This window comes from Canis lupus, chromosome X (genome assembly GCF_003254725.2).
Source record: "Canis lupus dingo isolate Sandy chromosome X, ASM325472v2, whole genome shotgun sequence".
Classification (NCBI taxonomy): Eukaryota; Metazoa; Chordata; class Mammalia; order Carnivora; family Canidae; genus Canis; species Canis lupus.
The window spans coordinates 84,957,851-84,976,441 of record NC_064281.1 but is presented as its reverse complement, the minus strand read 5'-3'; the positions used below and the strand labels follow the sequence as shown (position 1 = coordinate 84,976,441).

Sequence of the window (18,591 nt, the reverse complement as noted above, 5' to 3'; positions counted from 1 at the left end):
GAAATAATGACACCTCAAAATTATGAATCCCACAGTGGTGCCTGGGTGGCTCAGTCAGTTATGCATCCGACTCTTGATTTCAGCTCAGGTCATGATCTCTGGGTTGTGAGATCGAGACCTACATTGGGCTCCATGCTGGGTGTGAAGCCTGCTTAAGATTTTCTCTCTTCTTCTCCTTCTGCCCCTGCCTCCCCAACTCACACACCTGTGTGCGCACTCCCTCTCTAAAAAAACAAAAAAATTAAAAAAATTATGAATACCACAAATTGGCAACTGTTCCAATTTATATCAAGATGAAGAGACTAATGTTCATTACATTCTATAGACAACAGATATGTGTTAACAGCAAACCAGTTTATTTTCCAGGGATCAAAATGACATGCTAAATAGTAATTGAAATATTAGATTTGTTTTTATACAATATGAATCTATTTCAAATATTGACAATTTCAAACAAAAGAAACCCATTTTTTTTTCTTTCACACAGGTCTTCATTTTGTTAGAAAAAAAAGATCCTTTTAGTACAAATGCAGGTGAATAAAATGTATGACTAAATCTAACCATTTAATTGCATTGAGTGGACCCCTTTGACCTACTTAGTAAGTATGGTGGGGTCTGCAGCAGTCCAAGTCAGTTATGAGTCCAAAGCTTCAGATTTGGCATGGATGGAAAGGTTAGGCTGGATGAACCCATCCTTACTTTATTAACCTTAATATTTCCTGCCCCATACATAATATATCAATCTTTTACAATATACCTTGTCTTATACAACCCATGTTTCTGAAGTGTATGCAAAGTATATTTTTAGAAATTGAATTATTTTTAAACATATTAGGTGGGTTTACCATTTAGAACATTCATGTGGTAAGTCCTTTTTCTTAGCTTAAATTACATGAAATTGCTGATAGTTGAGCACTTTTGACCTACAGAAATGGCAATTTCATATGGGTCAGCACAATAAAAAGTGAAGAATCATTCTTTCACCTTAAAACAGAGTACATCTACATATAAATAACCTATTTATATGCATTTAGGCTACTGTGCAACTTTTGGAGAATGGGGATGGGGGAAGGAATTGACAACTCAGCATTTGGATATATGGATAAATTCAAATTATGCCCACTGATTGCCCTAGCTGCCTCTTTGAGCAGTAATATATGTTAATTAATACATTGAGGGGCAGAATATAATTTAATACAAATGGAAACATTCTTGGCTTTACAGTAAGTTTGCTATGATGAAAACATTCCGTCTGTTTTCCTAACGATTAAATAGCATGTGGGTCACCATAATGACACAGCTGCTTAGATGCATCTCCATTTATGTTATCACTGGAAATTATGCATGTGTGTGTGAGGGGGGAGGGTTATGCTACTATTTTAGTGCAGCTGTGCTGTGGGTTTTGGTTAATGCTCAGTGAAGATCTGGCTCCCATGGGGCAGTTGTGATGAAAGAGGGTGGTTGTTTTCTAGGTAAGTAACCTAATCATAAACCAGGACCTTTCCTCCAAGTCAGTGATTAAAGAGCAGTTTTAAAATTCTGGAAATTTGGGTTGGGGAGGTCAGGTGGGCATGAAGAGATTTGTAGTCTGTCTGTTCATCACCGCTGGCAACAAAGCATTGAGTATCTTGCCATTCACTGCTGTTGAAAGTATAATCAGTTCCTTCATGCATCCAGCCACTGACTTCTTAACTGTAAAGTGCATTCAAATACTGTGAGCACAAACAGGAGAGCCTGGAGTGTGGGGATATGTGTGTCCTTAAGAAGTTGTAGGATACACCGCCAGCCTGTGATGAAGTCCATGTAAGGCTGCCAAGAACTAAAATTTTGAAGGGTGCACAGAGTCCGGTCATTGAATGAAGACACAACTTGAAACACCAAATGTAATAATATAAGAGTCACTATGCGTTTTGGAAAATGTAATGCCAAAAGGGAAGTACATGCCCTATCCCAGGCTTAGCCTACCTGCTGATCCCTTCTGAATGGCGCAGAATGCAGCTGACAAATCTTGAGGTCTGCTATTGTAACAGGTGCACCAGAGGCAGGCTTACTGCTAAGTTTAGCTCTGCATGTGGGGATTTCATACTTTGCAGCCCCTTGGAGAGAGGAGTATTGGCAAAAGACTGTGTATAAAAGTAGAAAGCTTTTGGGAATTTCACCACCAAGCTAGATTTAGATCAGAGTAAAGGGGACAGTCTAAATTGGTAACAGACTAGTGAGAGCTGCATGTCTGGTGGAGGTGGCATTAACCTGGCGTCCATACCACTTCTCTCTCACCACCACTGCAGTTCCTGAGGGAGCATCCTGTGAAATTTAATGGCCACCTTTTAGGTGCAAGAGAGAACAAATTCTTTTTTGATGCAGATAGAATTATTTTAAGCAGGTAGAATTGAACACATGTGTGTTAGTTCTTTGGTGGCAAGTAGATGACCAGCCTTCAAATTTCTAATTTGTAAACAATTCTCATCTGCTTTGGTTCCCTTTTGAAACGTTCATTTTTTAAAAACTCCAATTCTTTCTCCACTATTGGCATATAAGGTTCCTTCTGAGAATGGAATTTTTAAAAATATATTTCTCTTTTAGGTAATAAGCGAAACACTTCATCTTTTGGCAGGGATCAGGAAGGGAAACACATTTTCCGGGAAAGACAAATGTGACATTTGAGGACATTGATCTTAATAAGGATTTGTAGGAGGGTGGTGTTTAGTCCTTTCCTCCTTTGTCTTTTTCTCACACTCAGATCTAAAAGGAGCCCAGTGACTAAATAGCTCTCTGATCATTTTTCAGAAAGAAAAACCTGGCACCCAGAGACTTGAATGATTTGTCCAAAGCCACAATCATACAGTGACAGAATGCCAAGATCGTTTCATTTATGCTTTAAAGTATAGTTGTGCCTTTTCTGCCAGGGCCATCTTTAAACAAGATTCATATTTATGTTCAACTCAATCCTGGAGCATGACGGGGAGGAAGAAAAAGGTAAAGAAGCTGCACGTATAATGTAAGGTTCATTGTCATGAGCACATTTTGACTTAATTTTCCCTTGGTTTGGGGGAAGCTCATCATTCTGGATTTTTGCAATACATCTGCCATTCTGAATTTTTAAAAGTCCAGTAATAGTAATAACACAGATATAAAATGCACATTTTTTATCTTTTTCCCCCTCTCTAGATGAATTTGTTGACCAGAAACTTCATTCTGCAAATTTGCTCTTTAAACTGCAATAGTTTTTTTTTTTTTTTTAAATCTCATCTTTGGTTTGGGACAAACCCAATGGCCTTAGATGATAAAATCACTGCTCCTTTGGAAAAGGGTTCGTGGTCCCTTCCATTAATCTTTGACATGATTTAGCTTCAGATCAGCAGAGGCAATTCTTTGGAGTCCAAGTGCTAAATTAAGACTTGTCCTTTTCTTGGGGGTACCCTCTTTGAACAACCAGCCCCTTCAAAAGCAGATTTTTCTTGTTCTTGAAGCTTCCAGGGATCCTATGTTTTTTATGATAGCTGCATATGAATTTCTGTGGTCTGAGGTTTGCTCAAGGCCCAGGCTCTCTTTGGTTACTATGGAAACCTGCCCTCCCAACCAGCTGCCATTTCCTTTATTCCTGGCAAAGAATGAGTCTTAAACCTTTTAGATATCCCACAAGCAGAATCAAGAACACACAAAAAAATCATGAATACCTTGTTAAATAGACAACTTGTTGATTCCCTACATGGGAAGCCACATGCAACAAAATAAGCTTTCCTGGACGTCAACATGCAAGGGTTTAATGAGATCCAAGAAAGCTTATATTCATCCTGGCTTTAAGGAGTGGGGATTCGACTCTGCATCTCTACATCTGTGAATTGAGGAACACTTTCCGTGCTCTCGGAAGTGATGGGTGAGATGACATGTTTAAGCCGAAGAAGCATCGTGAAGAGCAGGATGAGGAGAATGGCCAGGAGGCTCAGGAATAAGCCCACGTACATGTAGAGGTTGGAATACTTATCCGAAGTGTTGTCAACCTCTGTCGCCAGGGTAGGGAAATGGGCCCGGCCAGTGAGATTTCCATGGTACTTGAAATGCACCTCCGTCATCACTCAACACATCAGATGGTACCTGATTCTGTTTGCTTTCTATTGCCCTCGAGGCATTCCACAGTCACTTAGACTATCTCTAAATATACTGGAAGTATTCTAACAATCTCATGCAAAGCAATCACGACCCGAACAAAGTCAGTAGTGCACAAGCCAGAAAATGGTAATGTTCTAATTTGGCAATGGCCACACTCTGTCCTCCAACACAGCACCCCTGTCCTAAATAGATTTTATCAGAAACTCTTTATCATTAAAAAAATAATATATAGATAACTTATGTTCCACAGTTCTACTCTTATACTGATTAAAACAAATATGGTGAAACTGTTTTATAATACTGGTATGGGAACAACAATCTCTGAGTATTAAATCAGACTTTTTTACTCTGTTTTGATATAGGGAAAAAGGCTCTCTGTTCTACCTACAGCTCGTCTAAGTGTGCGAGCTAATTATGTGGATTTAACTGGGTTCTTCTGTGAGGAGACTTCCTAAAAACTTTTGTACATTTCAGGCTCAGCATATCTGAGTTTTCACCCTTCGTGTTGCTCGGAATTTCCCCTAAGGATGGAGGTGGTAAGGTTCCTGCCCAGCTGGCACAGCTTGAGGGCTGTAAGTCTAGAGGACGTGTGTTGATGTGCCTCGCCGTAGGCTGGAGCCAAAGTCAGACCTGGTAATTTTCAGAAGGAGGAAGTCTCAGAGATGCTGACAGCAGTATGTCTAGGCTCAGAAGATGTGACTCTTCAGATTCTTCAACAGATTTATATTCCTGAAAATCAAAAACAGAAATAGAAGATTCAGGTATCTTAGAGAAACAGATGGCAATTTCTTTTGAAATACAAATTAACTGACATATTGCAAAATGTTTGCTAAGGGCAAATTAGTTTTAAAATGATATCCTGGGGGATCCCTGGGTGGCTCAGTGGTTTAGTGCCTGCCTTTGGCCCAGGGCGTGATCCTGGAGTCCCGGGATCGAGTCCCGCGTCGGGCTCCTGGCTTGGAGCCTGCTTCTCCCTCCTCCTGTGTCTCTGCCTCTCTCTCTCTCTATGTCTATCATAAATAATAAATAAATAAATATTAAAAAAATAATATAAAATGATATCCTGAATGCTTTTTTCTATGTGGTAAATGGCTATTAAAGAAAAGAAAAATTCAGATCACTGAACAGCAACTAAGAACTAAGCTAGATTAGTTTTCCAGACTAATTGGTCATAAGATTTACCCAAGGTACTTCATAAAATATAGATCAAGGGTCCTGCAGTAGACTTTCTAAATCATAGTCTCCACAGTAGGGGCCTGGAAACCACTCTAGAGAGTTGGATTTTATTGGTCTAGGGTGGGGTCCAAACCCTGGTATTTTTTTTTAACCCTGGTATTTTTAAAAGCTCCCAAGTGACTCTCAAGTGTGGCCAGGATGAGAAACACTGCTCTGACTTACCCAGGAGATCTTAGTGCTTAAATAAAGAAGACCTAGGGGTGCCTGGCTGGCTCAGTTGATAGAGCATGTGACTGTTGATCTCAGGGTTGTGAGTTCAAGCCCCATGTTGGGCTTGGAGCCTACTTAGAAACAATAAAATAAGGAAGACCTAAATCTAAGGACTCATTTTTCAAATTCCAGGTCCCAGTGCCATGGGTCACTTTAACAAATCATAGAATTTTTAAGAATGCAGCCTTTCCCTAATTTTATTTTTGTGTTTTTCTTTCTCATTTAGGTCTGTGGAGGGAGAATATACTCCCCACCCCAGTATTTGTAGATCGAAAGGAATTAAGAAGGTACTCTGCTCTGAGCAAATAACTGTATATTGCAATAAAGACAGAAACCTTGTCTTTATTGGCAAAAACATTCCAGTGTGTGAATAGGGTCAACTATTTACTGTTGGCATCTTACAAAATGATTTAGCTTGTCATTCTGAACATGAATTTTGAATATTGGTGACTAAAATAAACAATGTAAGCCTCCATCACCTGTCAAACTTCTATGTGCAATAGTAGCAGAGGTGTGACAATGTAGCCTAGTTCTGTCTCTTGTTTAACATACCTGAGGAAAGTTAATAGAAATAGCTCCAATGTTTAACATACCTGAGGAAAGAGAAATAGCTCCAATGTTTAACATACCTGAGGAAAGTTAAGAGAAATAGCTCCAATGTTTAACATACCTGAGGAAAGTTAAGAGAAATAGCTCCAATGATCACATTATTCTTCCAATAACCTGGAATCTTGCCCCCAGCCCTGGAGCACTTAAAGTTTATATTCACTCATCCACATTACTATACTTTCTGTACTTTCTGTAATCTGCATGATTCTTAGTCTACCTATCTACTGCTCTACTGCCCATGTAGAGCCACCTGGTTCACAAGAAACAAGGGCAAAGAGACAGGCTATCTTTTTACTGTCTTTGGAGGGATGGTCTAGGAAACATTTTTCCAAAACTTAAAGGTACATTTATTTTGATTTCTGATTCACTAAGTAGAAAAGACAATCACAGTAGATATCCTTTAGTTCCCTCGAAACGCCATCTCACAAAGGCAATGGTTTATCAGAGCAGCTTGTTACAAATGCAGATTTCAGGGTCTGTTCTTGGGAGCTCCTCCTCCCCAAACCACTTGGTTCTTGACATTGCTTGTTCTCCTAAAACCAGGTTTTCTCAAGGACATGATGCATGGACCCCCTATGTCATTTGAAATGTAGATTCCTAGGCCCTACTTTGGATCTCCTGAATTCTAGTATCTTGGATCAAGGCCCAGGAATATGCATCCTAAGTCCAAGCTTTTCAAGTGGTTCTTTGTACACAGAGCTCTGAAAGGTAACTGTAGGTCTTTCTCTCTAGATATCCCAGCCAAAGAACATAGCTAATCAGCCTTATTGGGGGTTTGGGGCCCTACTTAAAAAATATTTAAAACAGGGGATCCCTGTTTTATTTTTTTTTTTAATTTTTTTTAATTTATTTATGATAGTCACACAGAGAGAGGAGAGAGGCTGAGACACAGGCAGAGGGAGAAGCAGGCTCCATGCACCGGGAGCCCGACGTGGGATTCGATCCCTGGTCTCCAGGATCGCGCCCTGGGCCAAAGGCAGGCGCCAAACCGCTGCGCCACCCAGGGATCCCGGGATCCCTGTTTTAAAGTCAGTTATGGCTCAGTGGTTTGGCACCTGCCTTTGGCCCAGGGCGCGGTCCTGGAGTCCCAGGATCGAGTCCCGCATCAGGCTCCCGGCATGGAGCCTGCTTCTCCCTCTGCCTGTGTATCTCTGCCTCTCTCTCTCTCTCTCTCTCATTCTTTCTATCATGAATAAATAAATAAATAAATCTTTTAAAAATATATTTAAAACAGCATTATGGGTTGAATTGTATCTCTCCAAAACATATATTGAAGTCCTAACACCTTCTACCTGTGAATGTGACCTCACTTTGAAATAAAATCTTTGCAGATGTAATCAAGTTAAAATGAGGTCATTAGGTTAGTCCTCATCCAATATGAGTGGTATCCTTATCAAAGGGATGACAGAGACAGAGATTGGAGTGATCCAGCTACAAGCCGAGGAATGTCAAGGATCACCAGCAAACACCAGAAGTCAGAGGAGGCAAGGAAGGATTTTACCCTACAGACTGCAGAGAGAACATGGCCCTGCTGAAGCCTTGATTTCAGATTTCTAGCCTCCAGACCTAAGAGAATAAACTTCTGTTATTTTAAGCCACCCGGTATGTGGTACTTTGTTTACGGCAGCCCTAGGAAACGAATATACAGAATAATCACCCAGAGTCCCTAGTGTTTTGGAACCTTTGGGGCAATGTTTTTCAACGTGGTCCCAGGAAGTCCCTTCATCAGAATCACCTAGAGATGCTTATTACAAATACAGATTTCAGGGACGCCTGGGTGGCTCAGTGGTTGAGCATCTGCCTTTGGCTCAAGTCATGGTCCCAGGGTCCTGGGATTGAGTCCCACATCAGGCTTCCCGCAGGGATCCTGCTTCTCCCTCTGCTTATGTCTCTGCCTCTCTCTCTCTCTCTCTCTGTGTCTCTCATGAAGAAATAAATAAAATCTTTAATAAAAAAAACAAACAAATGCAGATTTCAAAGTCCTGTCCCTTGTTTTTTAGATCAGAATCTCTAGGGATAGGACCCCGATATCTACATTTGTGTGACAAGTTAGCCACTTCGAATTTCTAAGCACGCTCTGCAAGGAATGGTTTCTAGTCCCTGCTGCCTTCAGGATCAGTTATGAAGCTGTCTGAAAATCTATGTACCCGGGTCCTTCCACCAGACGCTTCGATTCAGTAGGTCTGAGTGGGGCATGAACATCTGTAATCTTAAAGCTCCACAGATGATTTTGATATGCAGCTAGGCCTGAGCAACACCACTCTACAGATACAATAGGGCTCTTCAGATTCAGAACTCTGATAGTCTCAGGCAGCCCCCACAGAGGCAGCACTTCTTCACTTGCCCTCCAGTAGAGAGGTGAAGGAAAATAAACACTCACTGCTGGTGCAAGCCAAGTGGGAGACGCCTCTTTACCATTAGAGTATCTTTTTAGTCTACTATGGGCCTCACATGCACATATTTGGATAAGTCATACTCCTTGGGTTATGGGATATTGTCATCATGGGTGCATCCATGGTCCCTTTTATTTGTTTACTTAATAGCACTCATGGAAAAAAATTAACATGCACGGACAAACATCTGTGAACAAACACCCACCAACTTTAAGATTGAGAACAATTAATCACTTAGATGGACATCTACCTATGCTCCTCCCCATCTCGCCCTACTACCTACGGCTCCCCCAAAATAATCAATACTCCAAATTTTTTAATAATTACCTTGCTTTTATTTATAGGTGCATGTGCACACACACACACCTATGCCTGAACAATATGTTGTTTAGTTTTATTCATTTTTAACTTCATAAAAAAGTGTCAAGCTATATGTCATCTTCGACTTGCTCTTTTTACTTTATGGTCTATTACCATATGATTTCTTTACAACTATTCAAATAGGATGAAAAATGGAGTCAAAATTTGCAGGCCAACATATTGCCTGTGGACTTCTCTTCATTCTCCTTAGCTTGGCATTCAAGGCTGGCAATGCTCTGGTCCTGGCTGATCTATATCCTTCCACTACCCTCCATTCCCAGCAAGCTGGAATGTTCACTGTCACCAGTTCCTGGCCTCCATATTTTTATTTGACCAGTTCCTTTCCTCTTGACATACCTCTGTTTGGGGAAATGCTATCATTCTTTGAGGCTCGGCTCATGAAACTGAACTTAATTTCCCATCCAAGTCCTAATTCCTACATGCTCTGTAACATTCCCAGAGAAGTTACATTTGCCTAATATTATAAATATGTATTTCATGCATTTTCCCTCAAGTGGTAATTTATAAACCCTTGAGGATCTCTTCTCAACATTCTATCCCTTAACCTTGCCCACAGTAGCCGTTGGGTAATTGTTGAATAAAGGCATGGATATGAAGAAATGCACCTGGCAGTGACAATTTGAAGAGAAGCATAGTCTTATTTCTGTTCCAATTGCTAATATTCCTTGGGGAAGAGCCTGAAACTCCTTTTTCTTTTTATTCCTCTTCCCCATCTCTTACTGTGCAAAGGAAACTAGATTCCTTATTATAATCTGGAACTAAGGAGTAATCACTTTGTTAGAAACTTTGCTCTTGAAGGACAAACTACATTGGATGGGTTTACAGCCTTAAATTTTAGGAAGTTTCATTGTGTCTATAGATGCTTTTCAGTGACAATTGATAGTACATTGTCTGCCTCCTACACAATCGACCCTGAATCTTCCTCAGTTCTCAATACTTATTAAATATTTATTAGAGTTCTGTGAAGCTTAGAGAAGTTGTAGACAACAGTGACCTCATGTACAGTTGTCAATTTCTTTACACATTCTGTCTGAGGATTTGGAAAACTAATCACATATTTCTTAGAACCTCTATAGTCTGCAGGAGACCAAACACCCCTGTGAATTCAGAGATGTCTACTGATGTTATTTCTGAAATCCATTAAGGGCTTTGAAATGAGTAAATGAAGAGTTAGGTATTGGGGAATCCTCTTTGTTACTCTGGTCCTGTATCTGTGACAACTTCTCATAACAGCTTTCCAAAGAGGATTGCCACAGCTCTCATTGCTAACTAATTAATGGGTTGCACAGATAATGTGATTGCTCTGTGAAAAGCTCTGCAACATTTGGGCAGAAAAAACACCACGCAATTTCAAACAAAATTGAAATTCTATTGATTCTGAAGAATCTGATTTTCATGGAAAGACCCTGACACAATTTTAGTAGCCTGCAGTCCTTTCTGGGCAGCTCATAAAATAATAATCAGTCTCCAGTCTTTGTAAAAGTGATGGGAAGCTGTTGAGGGATAAGGATGAGAGTGGAGGCTAGGAAAAAGAGTAAAGAATTAGAGGGAAAAGCAGGGGAGATAGAAAGTGGGAGGAAGGAAGGAAATGTGAGGAGTAAGATGATGAGGGATGTGTAATAAGAGGTGGGAGAGAATGGGTGAATAAAAAGCAGAGAAAGATAGGGACACAGGAAAACACTGGGAAAGGAGGGAGAAGAAAGAGGTGGAGGGAAGTTTGGGGAAACCACGGAAAGTGATTAATTTAATAATGGTCCAATTTCCACTATCAGCCTGAACATCTGGTTTTCTTCACTTTTAATGTAAATCAAAATACTCACAAGCGATGTGAGGGCATCTTTGGTTTTCTGATGGCATGTTTTGTCACTAACCTGGTAAATAAAACTCTTGGTAATTAAAGAAAAATTGTTGTGTTTTGGCATGAACGTCAAAATGCCAGGTCTTCGGTAATGTTCGACATCAGCACAGCATATGTAACCTCACAGAGGTAAAATAATAATGTACCCACCCAGATCATGAAAGGAATGTGGAGCTTTCTCCATCCATCAATCCTGAAAGGAAACCCTTGGGCGAAACTTGTTCCTACTAAGAGCAACAAAGTTCTGCCTGGACCACCCAAATCAGATCGGTATTTATTCAGCAAATCTTTGAGTGCCCACCAACTACCAGGCACTCTGCTGAGTGCTCAGGATATACAGAGAAATGTACCCCAATCTCTGTGTTGGTCCTCAAGGAGTTACTTTTGCTTTTTTATTTAACATAATGTTCTGAAAACAATGCACTGGTAATTTTGCATTTTTCTGCACGACACTCGCAATTCCACCAGATAGGTAAGGATAACGATCAGTGGAATAATTCAGAGGATAGAGCCAGAATTATCCATTGCAACAGCTTGCAGGAGTGAAGGCAGGCTTTCTGTTTGTATTTATCTGCTCAGTGTGGGGGCGAGAAAACTAAGGGAGGTAGAAACTGTTAGAGTATCTAGTTTCACATCAGCCCCACGAAAAAACAATTCCAGCAGCAAGTGCTTCTTCAACGGCTAGAGCCATTAAGTAATAAGCTTTCTCAAGTGGGAGCTGCTGTATCTTCTGCTGCAGATGGTGCCTATTTGTCACACCTGCCGATAAATAAGATAATACCGCTCATTTCACCGTGAATAACATCATAATATTTCCAAATCTCTCTTACCTTTCCTGGCTTATGGGATGAATGGGGCTGGCCATTTAAGTATCCCTTTTGAAGCTTGCACCGTCAGCCAACTTGTTCAGGAACATCTCTGGCATATCTGGAAAAATAGAATGAAAGCCTCATTTTGCCAGAGAAGCAGGACTACATTCGCGCAAAGAATGCTTTCTCTTTCATCCTCCTAAAGAGTCAGACCTTTCCAGCGCAAATCTGGAAAGGCACCTTGTATTAGTTACTTAAAATGCTAGTTGCCACTTACAGCTTCAGAGTGCAGTTTCAGATGCCTGCTCCTTAAAAACTCCAAAGAGCCAAGAGGAGTGCCTGTTTGGATGTGCATATACCATCTGGAACACTTGAATGCAAGCGGTCTGAACACTTAAGTCCCCAGGTCCTCTTTCGCAGGCAACAGAGTATGCAGGAAAGGTAGTGATTCAGCTCAGCTCTGCCTTAGCGGTGTGCAGCCCAAGAGGGAGGAGATAAGAGAGAAGCTGAGAAGCAAAGTTTGTATAAGCCTCCACTTTAACCCCTTCGAGGCTCCCTCATGCAGCTGTAGGATTAGCGAAGACTCCCTGTCTTTGTAAATGCTGCTTCATGTGTCATTTAAGAGGATCCGATTGCTCAAATTAAGAGGTCTTAGAGTAATATATGCATGCCAGCATGCAGTGGTATTTAAATTATTTCACCTTCACAAACAGAATGGATGCATATTATGTGTTCCCAGGTTTGGGAAACTTTTTTTCCACCAACTGAATACCTTTATTTTTAATTTTTTTGTGGAAATTTAACATCAGTTTTGAAATCTAGGTCTGAGTTTCTGACTGGGGGAGTCTAAGCATGAGGCAGAATGTCTTTGAATAAAGTGTATGTATCCAGGGTACATGTTCCATTATAAATGGCATGTCCACCTGTACTTTCAACGCCCCTACTGTGTTATATATATTGTTATGTGTGGCAGGAGGAAGGGGATTGACATTTCTTGAGTTCCTATTCTGTTCAAATGATCAATATAGAGAACTTCATTTAACCCTCACAACGATCGTATGACATGGATATTCTTATCCTCATTGTACAAATTAGGAAACTGAGCCTCAAGGAGGAAGGATCTCATGCAATTTAGTAAGCTTGGAGCAAGTGTTTGAAAACAAGGCAGCTCGAGCCCCCAGTTCTCTGCTCTTTTCTCTGGAGCAGTGGTTCTTAATCTTTTATGGGTCTTGGATTCCTTTGAGAACCTAATAAAAGCTGTGGATCTTCCCCTCCTTCAAAAACAGGTGTAGAATTGCCATGCTCTGTGGCCGGCAGGTTAAGAACAGCTGGATGGCGTCACGTTGCTTTTCCAACATTATAACATCACTAGTCCATCATTCATTCAACAACTCATGGTCACAAGCAATTTTTATTACGGAATTGATAAATAATAGTATATGATGATAATAATAGTATAATAATGGTAGTATATAATAATAACCATGTAATGCCAATCTTTAATAAATGACTGTAGTGCTCTTCCCTCTATCCCCCATTTCTTCTTAACAAGCTTTGCATCTTCTATATTTTCCTCATTCTAGTGGTTACAATGGATGGAGGCTCTCCTTCAAATCCTTAACACTTTACTGGCATAGTTTAATACCTTCTGGAATAAGCTGGGGTTGCTCAAATTGGAGTGGTATGCTCAAGGCTCATGAAACTACAGAGTAAACATAATGCATTCTTCTATAGGATTAGTTTTACTTGAAAATTCAGGTAGGGAGGGGCTAGGTAGGGAGGGGCTAGGTAATTTGAGCGATACTTTTTTTTTTTTGAGCGATACTTTTCGATATAGTTTCTATGACAATAAACACATATTGTAGAATAAAATGCAAATTTTGTATGAATTTTTACAATCAAGCGTGAGACTTAAAATTTGTACTCATGGCAGGACCTCTGCCGGCTACCCAGTCTTCTGCAGAAATATATGTTCACTCTATTCTGACATTTCGGATATTTTGGTGGAAAACATTGAAGGTTACAGTGTAACAAACACACCATGGATTTTGAGGTCAGATAGACCTGGGTTTCAGCCTTGACTTTGATCTATATTTTCCAGGCTACCTTAAGAAAGAAAGCTTCTTTGAGACTAAGTTTTCTCATCTGAAAAAGTGGGAAAGACTATCATCACAAGGGTGATATGAGAAAATGCCTCTGAAGCATACACTACATGATGCTCAGTAAAAGTTAATATTGCCATCTCAAATTTTTAGATGTCAGAAGAGAATAAGGCTACTTGAATACAAGGTTTTGCCAGGGGGAGTCTAATTTTTCTTACCTAATTAAAACAAAATAAGCCCTAGGTAACATGATATTATTAAAAGTCAAGTTTCCAGGGAGTCAAGTTTCCATCAATTGCCCCTGCAACGGATGGGAAATTCCGAAGTCAGATCATCATATACAGAATTTATAAAGGAAATGCTCCAGAACAGAGTCCAAGAAATAAAAGGAAGTCAGACTGGGGAGGGGAGTGGGAAGGAAAACTTGTGAAAACATTTCTTTAGAGAGATTTTTTGCCAGGCTTAGATTCCATGCCACCTTCCACAGCAGTGCTGCAGTAGGGGGGATATGTTACCTCCTTCATTTCAACCCTAGCAAGAGGGTGTTTCACTAGAACATGCAGAGAGCTTGACATTTGTTCCCTGCAGTAGAGGCAGAGGATTGGGGCTGTTCTCTATTCTGAGAAAGCTAATATGGCCCTTGGCAGGAGGACAGGGTTGACTATGTTGGGATTGGCTGGCATTCCCAGGTTTTGTCAGGGCAAGGGACGTTTGAATGTTTCCTGGGAATTAAATGGGGGCCATGCAAGAAAGAGAGAGAGCCAAGGTGGGGTCACCCTGGACCCTGTCTAATAGAAACACCTAGAGGGATGGAGAGACCCCAGCAAAAAATAGCTGGAGATAGCTGTCGGTTTCTTAGGGGCTGAGGAAAGAGTTGTAAACTGCCAACCCGAATATAAATGCATCAACCCAAGTCTCCCAAATTGTGCCAGAGGGGTCCCCAATGATGGGGGCCTTTAAAGAACCCAAAGAAGAGCCAGAGACCCAGAAAGTGGGAAGCCATTCATTCTACCAAGGAAGATTTGACTAATCCCTTTACTTGCTTTTCTAGTCCTGCTCTGTCCTGGTGAGGGTCCAAATAGGAGTTGGAAGTGGAGAGAAAAAGAAGAAAACCTATCACCCCTTCCTTCTCCAAAGGCCTTAGCATGGAGTGGGAGAGGGACCTTATCTCTGAGTAAGCCCGAAGAATTTCATTAATATCTTGGACTGAATATGCTCTGATTACTGAACCAAGTTCATGTTTTGTGACTTTGAGTGATCTGATGATTATTGATTCTTGAAGAAATGAACAGAAAAGTCATGTGGTCTGTCCAAATTCCTATCCACAGTCAGAAAAAAATGTACCCCAATGGAGTACGTTTTCTTTGCACATTCAAAACAAAATAAAGCTGTATTTTGATCCTATCATAAATTATACTTTAAAAAATATTGGTTAGACTAGTTAATTCATTCTTTAATTTGACAAACATCTGAATGCCTGTTATGTGGCAGGCATTGGGTTAGGAGTAGGAGACACAGTGAAATGAAAATCAGTCCTCACCTTCAAATTGCTAATTGTCTATGGCAAGGGTAAGCAAACTTTTTCTGTAAAGAACTAGATAGTGAGTATTTTAGGCTTTGTGGGACATGTAAGGTCTCTATTGCATATTCCTTTTTTTTTTTTGAACCAATTCTGTAAAAATGCCAAAACCATTCTTGAGGGCTATACAAAAAGTGGTCATGGGTCAGAGTTAGCACATGGGCCCTAGTTTGCTGGTTCTTGCTGTGAGGAAGAAACAAATTCTTAAAAACTACTACTTACCATACATTTATTATAATGGAAGTTGTGTTTAGTGCACTTGGAGAGGAGACACAGAAGAGCATTGCATAACTCTGACTGGGGAACTGGGACTTCCAGAAAGCAGCGATGTTGATTTGGGACCTGAAGGATGAGTAGGAGTTAGGGTAAAAGGAGGTGAGTGGTATTCAAAGCAGAGGGAGCTGCCCATATAGAGACACCAAAGCTTGACAGAGTTTGGTTTGCTTTAGAAACTACAGAAGGGAATAATGAGTCTTTTTATAGGGATTTTATTTATTTATTAGAGACAGAGAGAAGGGCAGAGGGAGAAGCAGGCTCCCTACAGGGAGCCCAATTCAGGACTCAATCCCAGGACCTCGGGATCATGCCCTTAGCCGAACGCAGATGCTCAACCACTGAGCCACCCAGGTACCCTAGGAGTAATGAGTCTTGCAGAGGTTAAACAGTTTGCTCCAGGTCACACAGCTGGTAAATGATGGAGCCTAATCTCTTAGCCCAGCTGTGTCTGACTTTAAACCCATGCCCTTAGCTCTAAACCCATGTATCATACTCCTGCCCTGTACTGAAGCTGTCTACAATCTCCTTCTTAGTATTTGCAAGTCAGCAGCTCTGTCTAGTTCACTCTTGATTCCCCTGGGGGTGAAAATGTCAAAGTTCCCAAAGGGCTTGAAGGCCTTAAAAAGACAGTGAATCAATAATGTCAGATTGTCTTGATTAGAACCCTAGTTCTCCCTTTTAAAAATAACACTTCCACCCAATAAAACCTAGTATACATTGCTTAAATTCAGAGTTTGCTTATTTCATTCTTACAGAAAGATGGTTATTGTGGGGTTTTTTTTGTTTGTTTTATTGGTTTTTGTTTTTTTTTTTGTTTGTTTTTTGCTGGTAGCTAAGCTCTAGCATAGTGATAATATAATTTCTTACCTTCCTATTACATATTTAGACACTTAGAAGGGATAATACCATCTGGCTTGGACTATGGATGGTGATTGGCCCAAGTACTGCTCCTATCTTCATTGCTCATGTTGATGACCTTGGACAAGTAAATTTACTCAGCACAGATTAAATCTGTCAATTTTGTATTAATTGCCTGATGGGTTTTTATTGAGGTAGCCATGCAGCAAATATTCTCTGAAAATACTCACCTTAAAGCCTCTCCTGTAATCTGAGAGTCAGCAATAATAGGGGTTTAAATGAGGAGGAATGATAATGGGAGTGGCTCCACCTTGCTGTTGCTAACCCTTCAGTGGTCAGTGTTCTTAACCAGGTCTGTGCTTTATTACCTACGGAGCTCTTTCAAAATACAGAATGTTGGCGCTATCCCAGATGTTCTGCAGGGCTAAGAACTGAGAATATGCATTTTTCTAAAATATTTATTTATTTATTTATTTATTTATTTATTTATTTATTTACTTTAAAGAGAGTGAGAATGCATGAACAGGGGGAGGGGCAAAAGGTGAGGGGGAGGGTAAGCAGACTCCCTACTGAGTGGGGAGCCCAATTTAGGGCTCAATCTTATGACCCCAAGATCATGACCTGAGTTGAAACCAAGAGTCAGATGCTTATCTGATGGAGCCACCCAGATACCCTGAGAATATGTATTTTTAACAAGCTCCTCAGGTTAAGAACCACTGCCCTGGGGGAAAAGACAAGTAGATGCCTGATGAACTGACTTTACCAAAACTTTATCAGATACCTTGGTCTATACATAGAAAATCTGCTTATTTTTTTTAAGCAAAAAAATAATAGCAAAAATAGCCAAAATCCTCCAATTAATATAGAACCACAAAATACCATGAATAGACCAAGCAGTCTTGAGAAAGAAGAACAAAGCTGGATGGATCACTCTTCCTGATTTCAAACTATATTACGAAGCTATAGTAATTAATTGGTACTGGCATAAAAGCAGGCACATAGACCAATGGAACATAATCAAGAGGCTAGAAATAAACCCATACCAGAAAAAAAAAGAAATAAACTCATACATATGTGGTCAACTTATATTTGACATGGGAGGTAAAATACTCAATGGAGAAAAGATACTCTCTTCAATAAATTGTGTTGGGAGAATGAAATTCACATGCCAAAGAATAAAACTGGACCGTTTTCATACACCATTCACAAAATTAACTTGAAATGGGCTAAACACTTATATGTAAAATCTGAAAACTCCTCGAAGGAAACATAGAGAAAAAGCTCTTTGACATTGGTCTTGGCAAAGACTTTTTGGGTATGACACAAAGTGCACAAACAATAAAATAAAAGCAGAAATGAACAAATGGGACTGCATCAAACTAAAAAGCTTCTGCACAGAAAAAGAAATGGCCAACAGAATGAAAGGGCAACCTACAGGATAGGAGAAAATATTTTTCAAACCATGTATCTGACAAAGGGTTAATATCCAGAATATATATGGAACTCACACAACTCGTTGGAAAAAACAAACGAGTAATCCAATCAAAAATGGGCAAAGGGCTGGAATAGACATTTTCCACAGAAGATATACAAATGACCAACAGGTACATGAAAACGTGCTCAAAGCACTCATTATCAGGGAAATGCAAATCAAAACGACAATGAGCTATCACCTCATACCTGTTCAAACAGCTATTATCAAAAAGACAAGAAAAAAGTGCTAATGAGGATGTGGAGAAAAGGAAACCCTCTTGCATTGTTGGTGGCAATCTAAACTGGTGCAGCCACCACAGAAACACTACAGCAGTTCCTCAAAAAATTAAAAATACACCTACCATATGATTCAGCCATTCCACTTCTGGGTATATATTTCAAATGAAAAGAAATAACTATATTCACTTGCACCCCCATGTTTATTGAAGCATTATTTACAATAATAAACATGTGGAAATGACCTCTGCTGACAGATGAATGCATAACTATATCTACATATGAAATAGAATACTGTTCAGCCATAAAAAGAAGAGAATCCTGCCATCTGCAAAAATATAATGGCCCTAAACATACATATATATATATAGGCCCTGAGGCCATTATACTAAGTGAAATAAATCAGAGAAAGACAGATACTGTATGATATCACTTATATGTAGAATCTAAACAAACTATG

At 40.0% G+C, this 18,591-nt stretch overlaps 1 protein-coding gene and 1 non-coding gene across 3 annotated transcripts; one reads left to right on the top strand and one right to left on the bottom strand.

Annotated features, from left to right (window-relative positions):
- Positions 1-368: 368 nt before the first annotated feature.
- On the bottom strand, positions 369-16,765 carry SERTM2 (serine rich and transmembrane domain containing 2). 2 transcript variants are annotated; one of them, XM_025431777.3, is made up of 4 exons: positions 16,652-16,765; positions 15,510-15,629; positions 11,628-11,724; positions 369-4,839 (listed from the first exon to the last, which is right to left on the bottom strand). In XM_025431777.3, exon 4 carries the CDS (start codon positions 4,071-4,073, stop codon positions 3,801-3,803), a length of 273 nt encoding a protein of 90 aa, XP_025287562.1. In that variant the 5' UTR covers positions 4,074-4,839; positions 11,628-11,724; positions 15,510-15,629; positions 16,652-16,765; the 3' UTR covers positions 369-3,800. The 2 variants fall into 2 exon arrangements, with proteins under 2 accessions (XP_025287562.1, XP_025287560.1); XM_025431775.3 differs by lacking the exons at positions 15,510-15,629; positions 16,652-16,765 and adding an exon at positions 11,884-12,051.
- On the top strand, positions 5,549-5,621 carry TRNAN-GUU (transfer RNA asparagine (anticodon GUU)). The gene has a single exon. It is a non-coding gene; the product is annotated as a tRNA-Asn (tRNA).
- Positions 16,766-18,591: the final 1,826 nt, after the last annotated feature.

Coding starts and splice junctions, on each gene's coding strand:
- SERTM2 (XM_025431777.3), bottom strand. CDS start 4,073: ATGACGGAGGTGCATTTCAAGTACCATGGAAATCTCACTGGCCGGGCC.